Source organism: Parus major, chromosome 7, assembly GCF_001522545.3.
Source record: "Parus major isolate Abel chromosome 7, Parus_major1.1, whole genome shotgun sequence".
NCBI classification, from domain to species: Eukaryota; Metazoa; Chordata; class Aves; order Passeriformes; family Paridae; genus Parus; species Parus major.
Genome location: NC_031776.1, coordinates 11,672,703 through 11,691,955, shown reverse-complemented (window position 1 = coordinate 11,691,955; position 19,253 = coordinate 11,672,703). Strand labels below are relative to the sequence as shown.

Here is a 19,253-nt window from a genome sequence, read left to right as displayed (position 1 = left end):
TGCGATCCTTTCAGTTCTGTTCCTCTCCTTAAATGTGTGCGCTGCTGGGTTCAGGGGGTTGACTCGTGGCCATGTCATCTTTGTGTCCCTTGGTGCCTGCTGTGCTGCTGTGCATCTTCTTGCCTGGAATGTCAAGAAGATATTGCAGACACTTCTTGTCTGGGATGAAAGTTGGTTATATTCATTCTTGTGCTTTTAGTCCTACACCTGATTTCTGACATGTAAGGGACATGGATATAAGGACTGGCAGAGCACAAGAAGAGGCAGAAACAATGTAAGAAGTGAGCATTAACAAGTCACATGGTTCCAAAGTAAATCAAAACCATAGGGAAGCCAAGATAGTAGTGAATTTTTAATTTTTTTTTAATGAGGTGAGGGAAAATGGGTGTTATCCTGAAAGTCTCTTCCCTGGGAAAAAAGGCATCTGTCCTGTTTAACATTTATCAGTGACCTGGAGGAGGTGATGGAGGATGCCCAAATTGCAGATGACAGCCAGAAGTCAATGTGCTGGAGGCTGCATATTCAGAGGGACACTGGGCCAGCACCAACCTTATGAAATTCAGCAAGGAGAAACACAGAGTCCTGTGTTAGGAGTTACTGACTTCAGTAGCCCTTTTCCTTCAGTTTTCCTGTACTTTTTCCTCCCCAGTTTTCCTTGCTGCCTTTCCCTAAATATGGCCCAAGACTTGTACAGTCCTACAAGTCCTTCCCTACCATTCCACAGTGAATCTCATAGCTCTGTAGGCATTAGTCCCTCTAATGGGAAAGGTGATCTAGGCTCTATGGACCCTCATTGGAAGTTTTCAAGGCTCAGCTCGGTAAAGCCTTGAGCAGCCTCATGTTCTACTGAAAGTTGATTCTGTTTTCAGCAAGAGGTTGAACTCGAGACCTCTGAGACCTCTAACATGACTTACCCGGTTATTCTAAAAGTTGCTGCTGAACTGTAAATAAATAAGTTCTGAGTTGTTTGCTCTGTTTGCATCATAACTTGCTGATAACAGTCTGTATTTTAAGTCTGCATATTGCAGTCTTTTTTGGTCTGTTGATGATACTTCAGTTACTTGTAGGCTGGCAAAATACTTCCACTTCTGAATCAGTGTTTGTGTTGGGTTTGTTTGTTAGTGCAGTGCCAGCATCAAAAGCTGTATACTGTCTCTTAAAGGTGATTTTGTTAAATCAGTGTTAGAAACTTGCCAGACTTGTGGACAAGTTTTAAAAAAGTTATACTATTTTGTTAACATGTTACAAATGGTACTTAAAATGTGGCAATATGGTGTGCTATTGGATGCTGGACTTTTATTTTTTCAGAGAGAATCAACTGTGTATCAGAAGAACATGAGATATGAGCTGCGAGCAAATTCCACTCTAGGGCATGTAAGCCAGGACTTCTTACATTTTAACTGTATGAATAAATTCAGATATCTGTTCACTGTGTGCTGTGAATGAGCACAGTAAGGTGACAATAGAAATACTGGTTTTGTAAATGAGCTTTTTAAATCTTCACAAGATGGTCTGCTTTCATGGCTGACTCTGGTCTTTTTGAGAGGAAGGGGGAATTCACTTTTGAACAGTCTTGGTGCTCCTAAACAGATGTTGGCTACATTACTTAAACAGTAGAGATTCAAAATAACCGTGGTCCACATCCTGCACCAGTGCCAGAGCAACAGGATTGGACTAAGATCAGCGGTGCTGTAAAGCCCAGTACTTGGAAAACACGGAGGTCTGGATGGCAGTGTTGTGCACCAGTGGGAATCTGGAATGAGAATTTCTGGGAACTCGCGTACTTCTGTAGTTACATTCCCTTGCTGATGCATGGGGGTTGTGGCTATGTTGTGGTGTGGTGCACAAACATTCACACAGTCAAAACTTCAGCACCCAGGCAGTTTGTGGTTTGGCAGGGTTCTGTTGGTTGGGTGCATAAAAGATTATTTTTTTTTTAATTAAAAGTTGATGGCGATTCTTAGATGGCTTTGCTTTTTAGGGGTGTGGCAGCTGTGTTGGTGTTCCACCTTGAACACTTAAAAGTGCAAGTGCTTATGCACGAGTATGTGTGCTTGTATGACTGGCATAGCATAAGAATGACACTGTGAATGTATGCAAAATTGCTCTTTCCAGGACTTAGAGGATCACACTCCTAGATTATTCTGTTCATGTGTTCACATAAGTCACTGTGCCTGTAGCATGACTTCCTCAGAACAGCTGTTTCTTCTGTCAAAGCTAAGGCAGCTCAGAATTTCATCATGATGGTCACAGTTTCATCAACAAACTTTTGTGATCACTTACATTTTAATCTAAGGGAGTAATGTATCCTCTTCTAATGCTATCACTGCTCTGTTGTGGCAAAGGATTAAGGCAGTTATTTCATTCTTCAATAACTCTATTTTATCTTTACCTGGTTTTATTTGAAATTCCCAAAGAACTGAATAGTGTAATCTCCATGTTTTGATATTTATCAGCATTGTAAATGTTACTTATTAGGTTCTTTTGTAAGACCACAGAGATTATTTCCTGCTATATTTGGTACATAAAGCATAGAGGGAAAGATCAGCAGTGATAATTCTTTGTTGTTTTGTTTTTTTGTTTATTTAATTAGTTTTTTGATAAAGTTCCAGCTTTCTCCTCACTACTGGGCACATGCCCCACACCCAGCTACCTTAACATGCAGGGCCACAGATTGACTTCTGAAGATAAATGGGTTTTTTGAGATCTCCCTGTCCACTTTGTTGGGTTTTTTTCAGAGGGAAAATGCAAAATTTTTATTCATCTTGGCAAAAGTATGATTTTGTTTCAGAGACAGCCCGTTCTACGTGGGTTTGATCTTGTTTCCATCACTGTACTTGGGCACTTGGAGGCTGGGTGGGAATTGTTGCAGTTTTCATCTTTAAATTAAAGGTATCTCATTTTTTTTGTCCTTTCTATTTCAGATTTAGCCTTGGAATCTAATCCATCTGATCATCCCAGAGCAAGCACAATTTTCCTGAGCAAGTCACAAACAGATGGTAAGCTAAGGTTTTTTCCAATTTAACAAAAAACAGGAAAAATTAGAAAAATAACCAAATGTAACAGCTCAAGAACAGTGCTTCAATGTTTGCATGATAACTCAATTTTGAAACTGTTGCTATAGCCTGTGCATTCCAAAAGGCTTTCAAAAAGTGGGGGCATTTCTATATTGCACAAATAAAAGCAAATTCTGACAACAGGACATTTTGAAATTGCAAATAAAAAAAAATATAATATTTTTTAAATGCTTCTGTTTCTTTTGTAGTTGTTTCTTGTTTGAAGCACTGTTTTGCTAAGAAAGTGATGCACTTGAGGTTGGATGTGTTGATGGAAAGCTGCAGTGTGTCTTTTAACTTGGCACAGCTTTGCCACAGAAAGTAATTATTTTGACAGGTCTGTCAGTTGTTGTCCTGCTATTCAGTCTTGTGGCAAGTGGTAGAATTGTCACTTGTATCAACTTTACAGTGCTCAGATAATCTGTGAGCAGTGGGAGCAAGCACTAGCCTGGCTCTCCAGAAGAGATGATACCAAGGAAATGTAAAGACATCTTTTTTTGGGGCCTCTGAGGTCAGTCTTCAAACAGCCAGAGGCTCTGACCTGCTCGTTTCAGACACCTCTGAGATGAGCAGTGCTGGAGGTGCAGCTCACACGCTGACAGAGTTCATGAACACTTTCACTGTGCAGTTTTCCAGTCTTGCTGCAGAAAATGTTCAAACTACGTGAACAGGCTTGTTGGGGGTAGTATTGCTTTCAAACATCATTTGTTTTTTTTCAAATGAAATGTATTGAATTGTGTAGACTTGTGTTCGTGTAGGAAAAGGCTCCTCTTAGTGAGGTAGTAACTATTAAACTATTCTATGAAGTTTGTATTAAATTGATTTTTATGGAGAAGTCAGGCAGAATAATTTATTTTCTAATTTCCCTCATTCTTCTTTAGTTGACCTTCTGTAGAATTAGTAGAATTAATATCCTTAAGTTCTCTCTCAGTGAGATGCTATCAGGATGATGAGTTTTGATTTATGCAAAAAGACTAAAAAAATGTGGATACTCTTTTCCAATTGTCAGTTTTTCTAAATATGTAAGAGAACGTGTCCTGCTGAAGAGTGGGAATGATCTGAGTTTAGAACTTTGGAGAGGTGCCTGTCCATGCTGGTCACATTTGTATACTTGGTGCATGTGTGCAGCTCTCTGCTCTCCCTCACACACTGCTGTAATTGCTGCTGTCACAGCTGGAAGTTTAACCTTGCAGTCTCTTTTGAAAGACTTACACAGTTTAAAATGATCAAATGACATGGTTGCAGTTGTATGATAAATAGGACCACAGCTTGTGCCAGCATCCTCTGTATAGTGAAATAGTCTTTTACCTTCTGCTGTCTAATAGGAGGAGAGAGAACATGTAAATAATGCTGGGCACCTCACTTCTTCCTTGTGTGCATTTGACAGGCTCATGGTATGCTGGTTTTGCTTCTCTTTGCTGTTGGATGGTGGACACTGTCTGTTTGAACTACCTGAAATCATCCTGTTTTTCATGATACACAACATCTTTTCAAAGCTGAGACATTTTTCCCCTTAGTGTGATGGGAAGTAGCTGTTCCTGAGTGTACATGTGGGTAGACAGAAGGAGTATGTTGCTTACTACATTGATAAAACTTTTTTTTTTTTTCTCCTCCAACTACTTTTCCGGACACCTAAAGTAAAATTTGAAACTTTGAATGCTCCCACACTTTAGAAAACTTGGTTAATATAATGACTTTATTGAATGTAAATTGGGAAACCTTTCAGTTCACATTCTTTTTCCCTCTTTGTAGTGCGAGAGAAGAGGAAGAGTAACCATATAAATCATGTAAGTAAACTGTATTCTATGTAAATATTTGGATATTGGGTCAAAGACAAGGTCAAGGAAACAACTGTACTAGTTCTAAGTATATAGTCTTACACATGTTCCAAATCCTCGTTAGAAAGGTGAAACTGAATTATCTTTGCCCATCTCAAAGCAATAAACAGGCACAATATCACAAAGCATAGAATGGCTGATGTCAAAAGAATAAAAATTAATTTTTTTGTTGTCAGTCTTAACCATTTCAGAACAGTAGAGAAGAAAATGTAAGCCAACTTGTCTGTATTTTTTTTAAACAGAAATAAAACTGCATTAATTTCTCAGCTGAGATGGCAAGTCTTGAATGACTTGCTGATTGAGTATTGCTATGGGATTTATTTTAACAAGTGTATCCAGTATGAAAAGAGAATGAACAAATATCATCAGTGTAATAAACAAGTGATACTCCATTAGTTTTAAAATCTGAAAATATGCTCTGAGCTTCTTCCACAAATATTATTTGGCTTGGACACTTCACTTACCAAAAAACCAGCCAAAACAAAAAAGATGCAATGTCATTAATAAGTGAAATAAAGTGAACAAAATCATTGACTAGTAAAGGGAAGAATGAAAGTTAGTAACATAAAGTTTAAAAAAGTATCAAAAATGTCTACTGACAAAGTAGTGGTAAGATAATGGTATTTCAGGTCTCATATTTTGCATGATTATGCAAGGAGAAGGAGTGGGGATGTTCCTTATACCTTTTTTCTCTCTTTCTTTTTTTGTTACAATTCCAACTTTGGTCTGCCAGTACCAAGGTGAAGTGTGATTGGAGTGTTTTTGCTGACAAACTTCAGCTGGAAGGGGAGATATTCCTAGGCAGCTGTTGAGTCTTGAAGGGTGTGAACATTTTCATATGGAAGACTTTCAAGTTTTAGACAAGGCGTTTAAAAAAATTCTGGTGAAAACTAATGAATGTTGAATTGTTTGATTAGAATGCCTCCCTCAGTTATGATGTACTATCTGTAGTGCAAGGCATTCTCTGAAAATGCTCAGGGAAGCCTGGGTGGGATTATATTGGAAGATTTCTTACAGTACAGAATGGACAGGATTAGGATGGGTGATGTGGAGCATATTGCTAGCTCCAAATAATAATAGCAAAAGTAAAAGTAATAGCAGTATTCTGTTTCCAGATCCCAGATGCTAAAACAGGACATGTGTGAAGGGACCCAAGCCAGGAAAAGGTTTCTCTTTTTTGAAATTCTAACATGACAAAGCCCCAAATGTTAAACTGGATAACCAGAAACTGTGAAAGGTATAGGATATAAAGGAAAGGAGATGGTGATTATGGAGTCACAGGGAAATCTAACAGAGTACATCACAGAGAGGGAAGACTGGGACACAAACTGACAAGAATGGAATGGGAGAGAACTGAGAATATCAGGATATGCTGCTTTAGCTCAGCTATTTCTGATGTAAATTATCTAAAAGCATGTTGTGTAATACAAGGGATGGTTTATAAAAGTATCTTACAGAAAGGAACTAGATGGCTACAGGGTAGCTTACATTGCAGCCATCCACAGGGACCTGTGCAGTAACCACTGGAGGTGTAAAGCCAGTACTCAGTGTGCTAAACAAAAGCTTACAGAATCCCTCTTCTTGAATATATTTCAATTCTCTTCTTTTTTTCTTTCCTCAAGGTTTCTCCTGGTCAGCTTACGAAAAAATACAGCTCATGCTCAACAATATTTATAGATGACAGCACGGTCAGTCAGCCTAACCTTAGAAGCACAATAAAGTGGTAAGGACCCTTGTCATCAGCAAGGGCTTGAGTGGCATTGCAAGGGTTATTTGGGATTTTCTGGGGGTCTTGTCTGTTCCAAAACCAACTGTACCCTTGAATGAGAGAAGCACAGCACTGCTTCTGCAGGTTGGTCATGGAAGGGGTGTAGAGGTCTGGGTAATTGACTGCTGGAGGGAGCTCTTGTTTCAGTCACAGAGCTCACAGACTGTCCTATTTCAAAGTTGTTCTCATCGTGAGGCAGTGCAGAAGTGTGTCAGCATTGTGGGTTTGAAAGCATGTGTTGAGGTGGGGAGTTTAGTTCACACTGAAAGCCAAATCAAGAAATTCTTGACCTGGGAAAACTTGAAATGGATTTTTTGTGGAGTTGCAGAAGTTGCAGGACTGCGTTTGGTACTTGCCAGTGGTATTAGTCTGCCCTCTAGTTGTGGAAAACCAGCATATTGCTGACTTGGGGTTTAGTGCTGGCCTTTCTGCCTTCTCCTCACATACTTGTTATTTTAGGTAGGTGATAATTATGGTCTCCAATGTAAATGGCTGCTGGGCCTATTTTTCTGGGTACCAGGAGGTCAGTTATTTGCACTTAGATGTTACCAGCTGAGAATCGAGAAGAGAGTTTTATCGTGCTTGAGGGGAAAGGAAGGCTGAGTAGGTTGAGGTCCAGAAAGCTTTACTGATTTAATATTGTCGTAGAGTTTGGAAATGTCTAAGTTCATTTGTTACTTTAAAACGTGGTTTCAGACAAAGGTATGCAACATGTCACTTCTCCTTTTCTAGAGTAAAACAAAAACCTAAAAAGCTATGCTTGTGCCATTTTAAAGTGTTGTACAGCTGACAGCAGATCAGAAGTTTTTGTGACAGGTTCCTGTGATGGCAGCATTCGTGTTATCACCATGAGTAAAAAATCTGAAATTGGCCCCAGCAGATGAGTGTTACTATATGAAACCTATTGCCTCATTTAGCAGAGACTGAAATCTGTTCTTGTCCACTTCTTGGATTATGCTGGCGTAACACCATCTCTTTTTTAGACAGTTCCTAAATTAGACAACCAGACAGGGTTAAAACATCTGCAGAATCTCTGTAATGGTATATGTAACACCAAGGAGAGCTTACATTTTGTTGGGACTAGACCACATTTTCAATAAATATCACCTAATCAGGAAATGAAAGTACATGTTGAAAATGCCACTTAACAGTTATTTTGTTGCACAAATATCTGTACAATGAATGTAAAAGTAGTTTGGCTGCCAGATTTGATTTGGCCAATTTCTGTCCAGACAGTTAAACATCAAAAATGAGATGTGTAGTACTTGGGGATGTGAGAGGAGGTCACTGCAAAATGGATCTGTAACATTATGCACTGAATGACAGCTTTTGCAGTGGAATAGTGTACATGGAATATGCTTTGTTAAATCTTTATTCTTCTTTTCTGTTTTTTAGTGTAACATTAGCAATATTCTACCATATAAAGAACAGGTGAGTGAACTCTTTCTTTCCTGAAATATTACTTTCTTTTTGAACCAGGGATATAAAAAGATAGAATCACTAGGAGTGGAAAAAAACTCTGAATATCATGGAGTCAAATGTGGTCTTGGTTACTTCAGTGACAGCTGGTGAAAGTTAAAGGAGGTGAAAACTCCAGCACTTCAAGCTGTATCTGTTTCCTCATTGTACCCCCTCTTGAGCTGCTGTGGAAGGGTCAATAATGCACCCATCCAATGGCACGTGAAACTCCAAAACAGGGAGGGAGGAAAACACACTTAACTCACCACAAATCAGCCTCTGGCCTTTGTTTAGCTTTTCCTGAGAACAGAGGTAAGTATTAGCTTTGATGGGTGAAGGAACACTCTGTCCATGTACAAATCACTCTTGCCATTACAGCCAGTTCCAGCATATGCTTCTGAATTACAGCTGACTTTTTGAAGTAAATGCTATTAATGAGTTTCATCTGTTTTCACATTTGGAGGGAGAATTTGTAGTAAGCATAATGCAAGAACACGGAAAGCTATTCATTGTTTAGTTCCTTAAATATTTCATTCTAAGGACTCATCACTAAATGCTTTGCAAAAATACTGGGTAGCTCCATACCATACTCTAGGAAAAACTGAACTATAAAATATATCTCTTGGTCCTCTTTAACAAACAATGTTTTTTAGTAGAGCACAGCATTGCCAGTTAACTCTTATTGCTAAACCAGAGATTTTTGTTTTGTAGAGATTCTGACAGATCATTGGATATTTTTGATGAAAAATCTCATCCTCTTACAGTAAGTGTTATTATTGGATCCTATAAATGTGTATAAATAACATTTTGATTGTATTCTGTAAGTAATAAAAATGTATTAGCACCAGGCCACAATCAAATTAATCTTAAATTGTCTCTTTATATATAATACAAAGCGCAAACAGTGACTTTTGAGATCAGCTAGATCATGAACAGAGCCCAGTCTTTATAAATGTTACAAACTATGTTTGACTTTTATGCTTTGACTATAAATAGAAATAAGCATGTGCCAAATTCTTTTGTATTCCACGTCTGAAATTTCTTGTCCATCTCTTTTCTTCCCCTCCTTAATACTGCTTTATTAGAAGTGTTTTCTGTTTCTGTAGGAGGACACGGTTAGTAGGTATGTGCCTAACCTTTGAAATGACTGCAGACAGGAGAATATAATACATGAAGTATCACACAAAGTAGGCAACAGTGAGTTTGGCCTTTAAAAAAACATAAAGGCAATATTTTAAAGCATATATGCTTAAGACTGCTTGCAGTAACAGCAAGGAGCATTCAGGATGTGATTTTAATGTGACTGGTCCTGGTACACCTTTTTTGACACTCTTAGTGATGCAAAACCTCATAGTACAGGGAAGTTTAAGAGTGGAGCATGTGCTTTTCACATCCAGTTTGAGCACTCCTAGCTTAATGCCTGTCCTGCAGAACCACTTCCTTTGTTTTTCATGTGAAATTAATTTAGCAAAGATCGAGTGGCTTTAAGATTTGAATTTGTTCTGGGACTTACCTGAGTGAATCCAGTACAACCTATTTCACAGATTTTGTTTGTTAACAGACAGATTTTAATAAAAAATTTAATATTTTAAGTTTGTTGGAGTTTCATCCCTAAATTTGACCCATTGTGCTAGGAATTGTACAGTACAATATAAATAAATACAACTCCTCACACAATTAAAAGAAAGGAGAACTTCAGGACAAGAGCTATATTAGTCAAGATTTGTTGTATGGATTGTTGCACTTCAGAACAATAAGTGTGGACCAAAACTATTTTAAATGCCTGAGTCTGTTGTGCGTTCAAAATTATTTATGTAAGATGGACTCCATCAGACAATTTCTTTATTTAACAACCTGGCATCCTTTGATCCTTTCATATAGCCTACCTCCTATTTAATGAGAAGAAAATCATTGTGTCCTCTGGGGAGCACTTAAAGGTCTATTCTATCTTACTGCAGCATACAGACAGAAATAGAGTTATGGCTGATTGTCACCCTTGTGAGGGAAAGGCACACATGGCTTGTTAGTTTCTATAGCAATGGTGTTTTGCCTGGGTACCAACTGTTCCTTCAGAAAGGTTAATTAGCAGGAAGAAATCTCTGAACACCTTGTCTTCTAAAGATGCAGTCACAAGGAGTCCAGACCAACTCTGTTGACCCTAACAGGACCTAGTTACTGGTATCATGGATTTAGTCACAAATACCATCTTGATGCTTCCTTTCTGAGTCCAGTGTCTTGTTTAGGACAATTTAAAAGGAGAAGACTATGGAATAAGTTGCCTCCCTATGTAGGTTCAACCAATCCCTTTCCACTAATAAGGAATGAATACAAGTAGATGTAAGTAAAAAAAGAAGAGCTTACTAACAAACGAAACAGCAACAGGTGAAAACTAACAGTAAGTAAATAGCAAACTGCTGAACCTTGTGGGAACAAGGAGAGACCCAAAATGCCAGAAATACCCTTCCCAAGATGAGAAAGCCACTAACTGCAGTCTCTGTGAGACCAGGAAAAAAAACACCAAAAAGAGAACCCAAAAAGGGGCAAGCCTGTGCATAAGGCAAGACCAAGCAGCTGGCAGAGCCAAGACCACACAGCTGCCTTCCAGAGCCGAGTTTAAAAACACCTGGGATAGCAGCTACCCATCCCCAGCTTCCCACAGCAGAGTCCTAAAGAGACCATGACAGTTTTTGGGCACAGATAATGGGGAATACAATACCATTCTGGGTTACCTCCAGACATGCAATCAGCAAAAATGTACTTCTAGATGTGCTTTTGTACCATGTGTAGCACAGGAATGAGCAGTGTTCCTGCTCATGCTATTCCTAATGTTGCATGTCCCCCTTGCAGAGATACCTTCTGTTGGTTAGTGGTGTATTAGGCTGTGTGGGCAGTACAAAGTTAACATTTTACTCTGCATTTTACTTGACAATGCTCCCTGGCTATTTTAAACTACAAAACCACAGGAAAATGCTGCTTTGCTTACATTACAACTACTAACTTAGTGTCAAGCAGGTATGCTGTTGTCAGCTGCTGTGCCAACCATACTGTAGGTCTGACTTGGACTGTAAACAGAAATATATTCAGTATCAGTTTTGCAGAACCAGTGTGCAGAGCTGGAGCTCTTGAAGTTTCATCCCTCCAGAAAAAGTGCCGAATATGAGAACGTATCTCAAACACTTTAGGATTGCTTTTACAGACTGTTTATTTCTGAACTTCTCCCCTGTGTTTAGAAACAGTTTAGCACCCTGTTGGAGTTAAATCTAGTTGTTCATTAGCTTTGTTGTCTTTCTGGAGTCTCTCAAGAATGAGTCCTATGAAGACAGTGTAAATTACGATCTGGTTCTATCTGTGACAGAATTATTGCCATGTCTTCTTCAGCACTTCCTCAGCTGGAAGAGGAATCTCATGAGGTCTGTTAATTTTGCCTTTTGAAGAGCCACTGTTTCCCCTAGGGTGTATATACCTGTAATGTTCTTGCAGGGAGAAGCGTTCGTTTTTTACATCTCTTTCAGTCTGAAGAATGTTCCATGGACAATAGTTAGCACCTGCTGTGATGATGATAGTTCATGCTCTTTTCTGTTGGTCCTACAGATCAAACAAATGTTCAGAAGAGAGATACCAGCTAAAGCTAGTGTGTTTTGTTTGGAATGTTTCAATATTGCAAGGCTGCTTCTTTCAGTGCATAGCTCTGTTCTGCCTCTGTGACAGGAGATGGGTGTATACACCTCAGTGAGAAGAAACAACCTGGTCTTTAGAGTCAGGGCTAAGTAAGACAGATTTTCAGTAATTCCAAGAACTTTCTTTCAGCGGGAAGAAGTCCCAGATGACTACTACAAGCATGACCCTGACCACAAGCACATCTACCGGTTTGTTCGGACGCTCTTCAGCGCAGCACAGCTGACAGCGGAATGTGCAATAGTGACACTGGTAAGAGGTGCCCTAGTGCTGCAGTGCGAGCTTTTGGAGGACTTGCCCCTCTCCTCAGTAAGAGAATCAGGCTGAACTGACATTTAAATAGTTAAGAGCATCTCATGAAGCCCTGTTAATGAAGGCACAGTACAAGTGAGTTCATTAGAGATTTCTAAGTAGTCACAGAAGTGATTAAATAAAAGGCAATTCCCTTTTCTGTATATAAATATGTAGTGCCTAATTATTTGTCCAATAAAATCCTGTTTGTTTCATAATACAGAACTCACTGAAGAAGCTTGAGAAGAGCAGAACAGTGAGATGCTGTAAACAGTGGGGTGTGATGAGGTCATACAAAAAGATATTTTTTTCTTTCAGCTGTGTGGAGGGGAAGGTGTGAGTTTTGAGTTCATCTTAACCAGAACATATTACCAGAAGTAATACTGCCTCAAGGGATCAAGAGTTAATCCTATAGGAACTCTAGGAGTGGATCTTTCTCATTATTATGTTCTTCAATCATTGCCACCTTTCTACCAAACTTTTTTTTTTTTTTTAAATTAAGCCGAAGAGGCTGTAACTTTTTCCCCAGGTGACTTGGGGGTACTTAGAATTTAAAAACAATAATAAGATTATCATCTCATTACAGTTTGTTGTTTGATTTCAGAAAGCATGATGCATTTAAAAATTTATCAATGACAATGAGTTTTTATTTTTCTATATATGTGTGTGTGTATGCATATATGTACATGGAAGGAAATTTAAAAACCACAACATATATAATTGGTATTTTAGACTGTCTCTCAAACTGCACTTCATTGCACACTAAACTTCAGTCTTCATTGTGACTTCTTTCTGAAAAACAGGTGAAAGGAGAACAGAACTGTCACCAAAAGACAATATAGCAATTAAGCAAACTTAGCTTGAAGGACTCTCTTTAATAAGGAAAATAGTAGTTAAAAAGGTTGAATATTTAAGAGTTATTGAAACTCTGAAAGTAGTTGGAGGTTTTTGCTTTTTCAAAGACAGGAAAGCAATTTTGACAGAACAAGATGACAGCTAACCCTGAGCAAACTATGTGAAGTGTTTACAAGAAATGGAGTTCGTTTTTAGAGTGAATTTTACCACTAGATGGCCCTGTTATTATAGGAACACCTTTAGGCTATTAGACGGCTACAAGCCAAGGATGTGAAGAAAGCATGGGGAGACCTCAATGACAAAGATTAATTCTTCCCTTAGACCTTAATAGGTGGAGCTTCCCTTACCCACTAATTTATGTGAAGCTACATTAGAAACTTGGATTTAGATGAGGGAATAGAAAATTAAAAACAATATTAAAATTTGAAAGTGCATATTACTTAGTACATAGATCATTATAGGAGCATGAATAATAGAGAACTTTCAAGGAGAAGAGAGATTCCACATCCTAGAGTTGGTTTGAGACCTCATGGGAGGAAAAGATCAAGGCACATCTTTGGACTTGGGTATGTCTCACTGCCTAAGCAGTTGGTGATGGAGATGAAGGAGCTGAAGTCTGTTCTATACAGGGTAAAACAGAAATAGCACTAAAGCCCTTTCATTGTGGAAAGACAGCAATTAACACATCTTTGTCCCATCACTAGAGATCGAAGTGCAGGTTTTAGCACTTCCTGTTAAGCTACAGTGCTGAACCTGAACCATGATGAAGGGCTAATGTGATGTTGAGTGATTTGCTATCCAGGTAGGCCCTAATGAGAACCTGCCAGTGAAATGTGACTGGTGACAGAGCTGTGTCTTCCTGAAGGAGCAGTGCTCACTGCTCAGAACTCTCACCTCACTAGCTATTGTGTGCCCTGGTGGTCCAGCTCTTGTAGAATAATAAATAATGGAACCCATAACTCCTGAAAATTTGGATTCTTAAGTGTCAGTAGTAATCACTGATACTGATACACTTAATAGTAGTAAATAATCACACTGGACTGGCATGTTTGCTGCTTAGCTCTATTCCAGGTTGTAATTCCCCACATATAATTTTTGGGGTTTTGCTTAGTTTTTTTTCCTTCTTCTTTCTATAGGTTTATTTGGAAAGGCTTTTAACCTATGCAGAGATTGACATATGCCCTAGTAACTGGAAGAGGATAGTCCTAGGAGCTATTCTGCTTGCTTCTAAAGTCTGGGATGATCAAGCTGTGTGGAATGTGGATTATTGCCAAATACTGAAGGACATTACTGTTGAGGACATGTAAGTTGTAATGTTTGGGTAATCTGCAGTTGGTGAGGTTTTGGGCAGTTTTTGTGTATGTGATTTTTTCTGTTGTTTGTGGTTTTTTAAATACCAATTTTTGTGATCATGCTGAAGAAATCTCTCTCTATTGCTATGATATATATATAAGGTTTATATTTAGTGTCTGGCCTCATTCTTCTTCATTTTCACCTCAGGAAACTTTGGATAATTACCCTACTTTGAGACAAATCTGTACTAATAATTTTAATGACTTGCTTGTGTGACTTCGAAGTTAGTTTTCTTTACCTTCTTTATCTCAGTCATGAGCCATGGTACTAAACTAAATTTATAGTCTTATCAAAAGATTTTTCTAGAAGGGAAAAAAAGTGAACTAAATTTGTCCTCTGCCTTTTCTATTTTAGAATTTGAAGAATTGCAAGGTAAACCATAATTTGTGACTTTCATGTGTGCTTGTGTATCCAGTTAAGCATCTCAAGGTCTGAACTCCTAGTGCTGCTGCTGGCAGGCAGGTGTTGTCTGTGTGAGTAGCTATGGTTGCCTGTGTTACACACAGCTACTGCTACAGCTTATCCTCTCTGGGTAGGTTCTTAGATGTGCCTACAGAGCTGAAAACAAAGTCCTCAGTCTTATTACTGCTTGTTTTTGTAAGGCTGTTCCTTAGATGTATTTTTGTCTTAGATGTGAATTTCAGTTTTTCAGAAATTTTGAATCTGCTGTCTTTTCTTGCTGCACTCAGTTTTAAACCAGATTCTGTAGTACAGGAAGATATTCATCCTCATGGCACCAGGCTCATACTATGGGCTGGAGATGTGTTTATGAGGACTGTAGTTGGCCCATTAGGTTTTCTGTTTAATTCCTTCTCACAAAGTTCTATCTCAGAGCTTTGAAACATCAACATTTTTGTTTTAATTCCATTTGCTAGCTTGTTCTCCTATTTCTCTTATTATGACAGGTAGAAATTATACAAGTCCAGCTTAAAACACAGGCTTTCTGGCCTTGCTTTCTTGGCATGCTTTGTGTGTGTTTGAGTTTAATCATGGTGCTGTGCCCCGGGCACGTGTCCACACCTGTGCAGTGACAGCCAGTTCTAGCACAGGAGCAAACTGAGCTGGCAGAGCCCTGCACACAGCACTGGGAGGCTGCCTGTGTCATGGAGCAGTGTTCTTGCCCCTAGCTCTCTTCCCTGGATTCAGCCCAAACTAATGCTTAAAATACAGTAAGTATTTAGTCATTTGGGGCTCTTTAGGAGGAGGAATATCTAGTTTTCTTCCTTTTAGATGGGGGGCTGTATTTCTAAAAATGAGGGAATTTTTATTAAAAAAAAAAAAAATTATTTTCAAAGAATTTCTATTGTTCAAATTATTTCACATCTCAAAGAGCAACAACTATAACTTGTTTTATACATACCCCTTTCCTGGGAGTTCTTTAACTCAAAATGCAGGACTGTGGCAGCCCTGCTTTTGGGAAAGCATAATTAGTGATTTTATGCAATGTACATCTTCACTCAGCCTGGCCCTGAGTGCTCATCTAGCTGAGGAACATACCTGAAGCGTTGCTGCAAATAACTCTGAGATGGCTGAAGTGGGATCAGCAAAGCCAGGAGTGCTGGAGTGTACATCCTGCTCTTTTGATGTCTCTCCTTCTAGCCCTATTTGGGACAAATCAAATTGATAGCACTGAAAATATAACAAGCAGGATATTTATTCTCTATTGCCAATGCTGGGTCTCCTGAAATTGTCAGTACTTGCATTTTCAAAGCAGTGATTATGGTAAGGAAAATAGATGGAATTTCCTCCAATTTGAGGATGGGATTTTTGTAATCCCATCTCATTTGAGATGACTTAGACCTTTGAATTTAGGTATGGTCAGACACTGTACTACCCCCTTCCTGACAGTGGCACAGGGTGTTCATCCCAGGCTCTGCAACTGGATACAAGATCCAGGCCTGGCATTGCCAGATGTGGTCATTTGCCTTTGCCTTATCCTACTCAACATAGTTGAAGTGGTCACCTAAATTTTTCTATCACAAGCCCTTTTCTATTTGACCAAGGCAAAGGTGGGTTTTTTTAATGAAAGACATTTTTCTTTTGGGTTTTGGGAGATAGTTTTTTGTTTTGTTTTACTTTTTTCTAATGGGAAAAAAATCAAAGGAAATTCAGTTGACATTTGGAAGTCATCCTTTGTCAGAACTTGCTAGCTTTGATGAGACTGAATCCATAATTGCTGAAAAATTAACGGTACAGCTGCTAATCTTGCCACAATTGTTTGTGAGGGGACACATGCTGTTCATTCTTTAGGCTACATCTATTTGTAAATAAGGGACAGAAAAAACGTGGGCATTATCCTTTTCCAGGTTTTAAACCACTGTTAATAGACTTGTTAATCCAATGAAGAATTGTATTTTTACAGAATTAAAATGTATTAGCCTAGTGAGTACAAAAGGGGCAGTGAAGAGCATTTACTCATGGGGTAAATCAAGCTCTGATCAGCTGATCATCAAAACATTATCTGATTTACATTTCTATAGGCTTATGACCATATGAACAGGAAATTAATTTTGGCACTAGGTTCAATGATACTCAAGTCTGCTATGATAGAAGGAAGCACAAAGCTGCTATTCATATTGAGACCCACCACCCAATACAGGACAACACAGACAATTCCTTGATTTATTTGCCCCCGCATTGATAGGTAAAGCATCCATTTTAAAAGCTCCCAAAAAAAGCAGTAACTACCTTGGCAGTGACTTGGTGCATTTTCTGGTGTATTCACATTTGGCCTATACAGCTCCTAAATTCTGTTGGAACAGATTTTGCTACCTGTTAGGGACTGCTGTTGTTGTTGAACTGAATTGCTCGCTCTGGGTACCACCAGTTTCTTTTTGGGTTAATTTGTAAAACATGGTTTTTCCTCTGTGGAATATCTCTGCTTTAGCTGACCACATTACAGTAGCTGAAGCAGTTTTTTTCATGTCATGGCACTCTCCATGCTTTCCTCAAAGTGTTTTGCCCAGTGAAAACAGACAAGAGAGTAAAAACTGGACAGTGCCCTTTGACATAGTACTTTGTTATCCTGCCTAATGCTATTGAGGAGAAAATTCCTTCTCCCACCTAATGCTGCTTATTTATTTATTTATTGGAGATGAATCCATGTTGCTTCAAGAGGCTTTTTTCTGTGAGATAATAGCAGCAGCTCTTCATAGATCCATTTGTTGCCGTGGTGATCTGCCTACTCCTTTTGTTAGTCCGCCTCTACTTCAATAAACCCCCTTCCTGTTATCAGCCTGGTGAAAATGTCTGCAAGTTCTTCAGAGCTAATAAACAGCATACATCATTCCTTTCATCTGATCACTATAGTGTGGGGCCGTATGAGAGTGAGAATGGCGCATGAATTGTACAGCTGCACTAATGGAACTCCGAAGAATGAACCTCCCCGCTCAGCCGAGCGAGTGCACGACAGGGCACTGCCTTCCGAGCCGAGCCGGAGGTGCCAGGACTCAAAAGCTGCACCTTGTTTTGAGCACCAGGGAATGACCTGTCTCAAAACTAATAATGCAGAGCTCTCGGTGACCTGTTTCAAAGTTGCTGGGTTTAAAACAAGCTTGAGGTCTCTTCAGTGTTTTCAGCCAGCTAAAACAATCTTTCTTTTCCTTTGTCTCCTGTCCCTTACGCCTCCTAGGAACGAGATGGAAAGACACTTCTTGGAGCTACTGCAGTTTAATATCAATGTTCCTGCCAGTGTTTACGCCAAATACTACTTTGATCTTCGCTCCCTAGCAGATGACAATAACCTAAGCTTTCTGCTGGAGCCTCTCAGTAAAGAGAGAGCACAGAAGCTGGAGGTAAATGGTCTGAGAGTGGCTGATTAGGGGACTCCTCTGTCTTGTATGAGTAGTAACAGCATCTGTTGCTAGTCATGTTAAATGGCAGTTAGAAAAACTAAAAAGCTTTTAAATCAGTTTATTACAGGGTAATTTAACCCCTTTATAAATACAGTTAGCACTTCTGAAACCATGCCTAGGCTAAGCTAGAATTCTGAGGAAGGGAAGGGTTTTGGAGGAGATTACAAAAATCTAACAGATAGCAAAATAAAATGGATGTTATTTTGGGAACCGTAGTTCAGCTAGGCTACTTAAGATTGAAAGGATTAGTGTCATATGTAATGGATTGTCTCTCCTTCCCTGGTCACAGTTTGTCTTCCAAGCACCTAGAGACAGTCACACTAAGACCCTTCTAAATACTACCAGCTGAAGGTTTCCCACTGCATCCCACTGCACAGCTGCTTTTAGATTTAGAGGGAGTGCTCTTACTGCTCTCATGGTTTAATAAACAACTTGTCTGGGGGCAGCTGCAGAAATAAGTTGTGGCTTCCCACCTTTCCAGAGAAATGTTGCTTTAAGATAAATTTTTGGAATAGCTCCTCCCTGGGAATCCTTCAGAATGCCCAGAGGAGTGTAAATGCAGATTACTGTCCCTTTCTGCTCCTTGGGAAAGGCTGCCCTTGTGGGGAGGCCCTGCAGCCTTCTTGGCACGAAGGCTCATTTTAAAAAGCTTTAACTTTTGCAGAGTCAGTCATCCTAGTTGCTGGAGATATGTAAGACATTTTGAAAATATACAAATTACCTGAGTTCCCAGGGAAATTTCTTGTTGGATCAATGCAACCTTTCATCTGTCCAGGTTTAATTGATGACTCTGCATGTTGTTTTGTTGACCTTTCAACAAAAGCGTTACCACAGGCCCTGTGTACACTGATACCATAGTCCCTTTCAGAGAGGGGTGTGCTGTGGATTCCTGGCTTATATTGTTCTGTTGTCCAGCCCCAATAATTCTGCCAAGGGCTAGGGATTTTATTTTGTCCCATAAGTGCCTGAACTTCAGGAGTAAGTGTGATCCCTTCTGGTCCTTTGGAATGATAAGTATGATATGCCTATGAATTCCTCTATTTAAAGTTAAGCAATGCAGCTCTTCTGCTTTGTGTCTCACCCTTGTTACTTGCACTTTAAGCTA

The 19,253-nt window shown here is 39.2% G+C and overlaps 2 protein-coding genes across 3 annotated transcripts in view; one reads left to right on the top strand and one right to left on the bottom strand.

Moving 5' to 3' along the window:
* CCNYL1 (cyclin Y like 1) overlaps window positions 1-19,253 on the top strand; it is a 32,848-nt gene that overhangs the window by 10,228 nt on the left and 3,367 nt on the right. The window contains exons 3-10 of the mRNA XM_033516086.1: window positions 2,925-2,999; window positions 4,809-4,843; window positions 6,517-6,617; window positions 8,058-8,093; window positions 8,832-8,883; window positions 11,928-12,047; window positions 14,078-14,244; window positions 17,926-18,088. Of these exons, the coding sequence (XP_033371977.1) occupies window positions 2,925-2,999; window positions 4,809-4,843; window positions 6,517-6,617; window positions 8,058-8,093; window positions 8,832-8,883; window positions 11,928-12,047; window positions 14,078-14,244; window positions 17,926-18,088 (749 nt within the window). The remainder of the gene's footprint in view (window positions 1-2,924; window positions 3,000-4,808; window positions 4,844-6,516; window positions 6,618-8,057; window positions 8,094-8,831; window positions 8,884-11,927; window positions 12,048-14,077; window positions 14,245-17,925; window positions 18,089-19,253) is intronic.
* Window positions 15,792-19,253, bottom strand: part of PLEKHM3 (pleckstrin homology domain containing M3) — a 108,345-nt gene continuing 104,883 nt past the window's right edge. For both annotated transcript variants that reach the window (XR_004498282.1, XR_004498285.1), the window contains one exon: window positions 15,792-15,895. The gene's annotated coding sequence lies outside the window, so the exon portion shown is untranslated. The remainder of the gene's footprint in view (window positions 15,896-19,253) is intronic.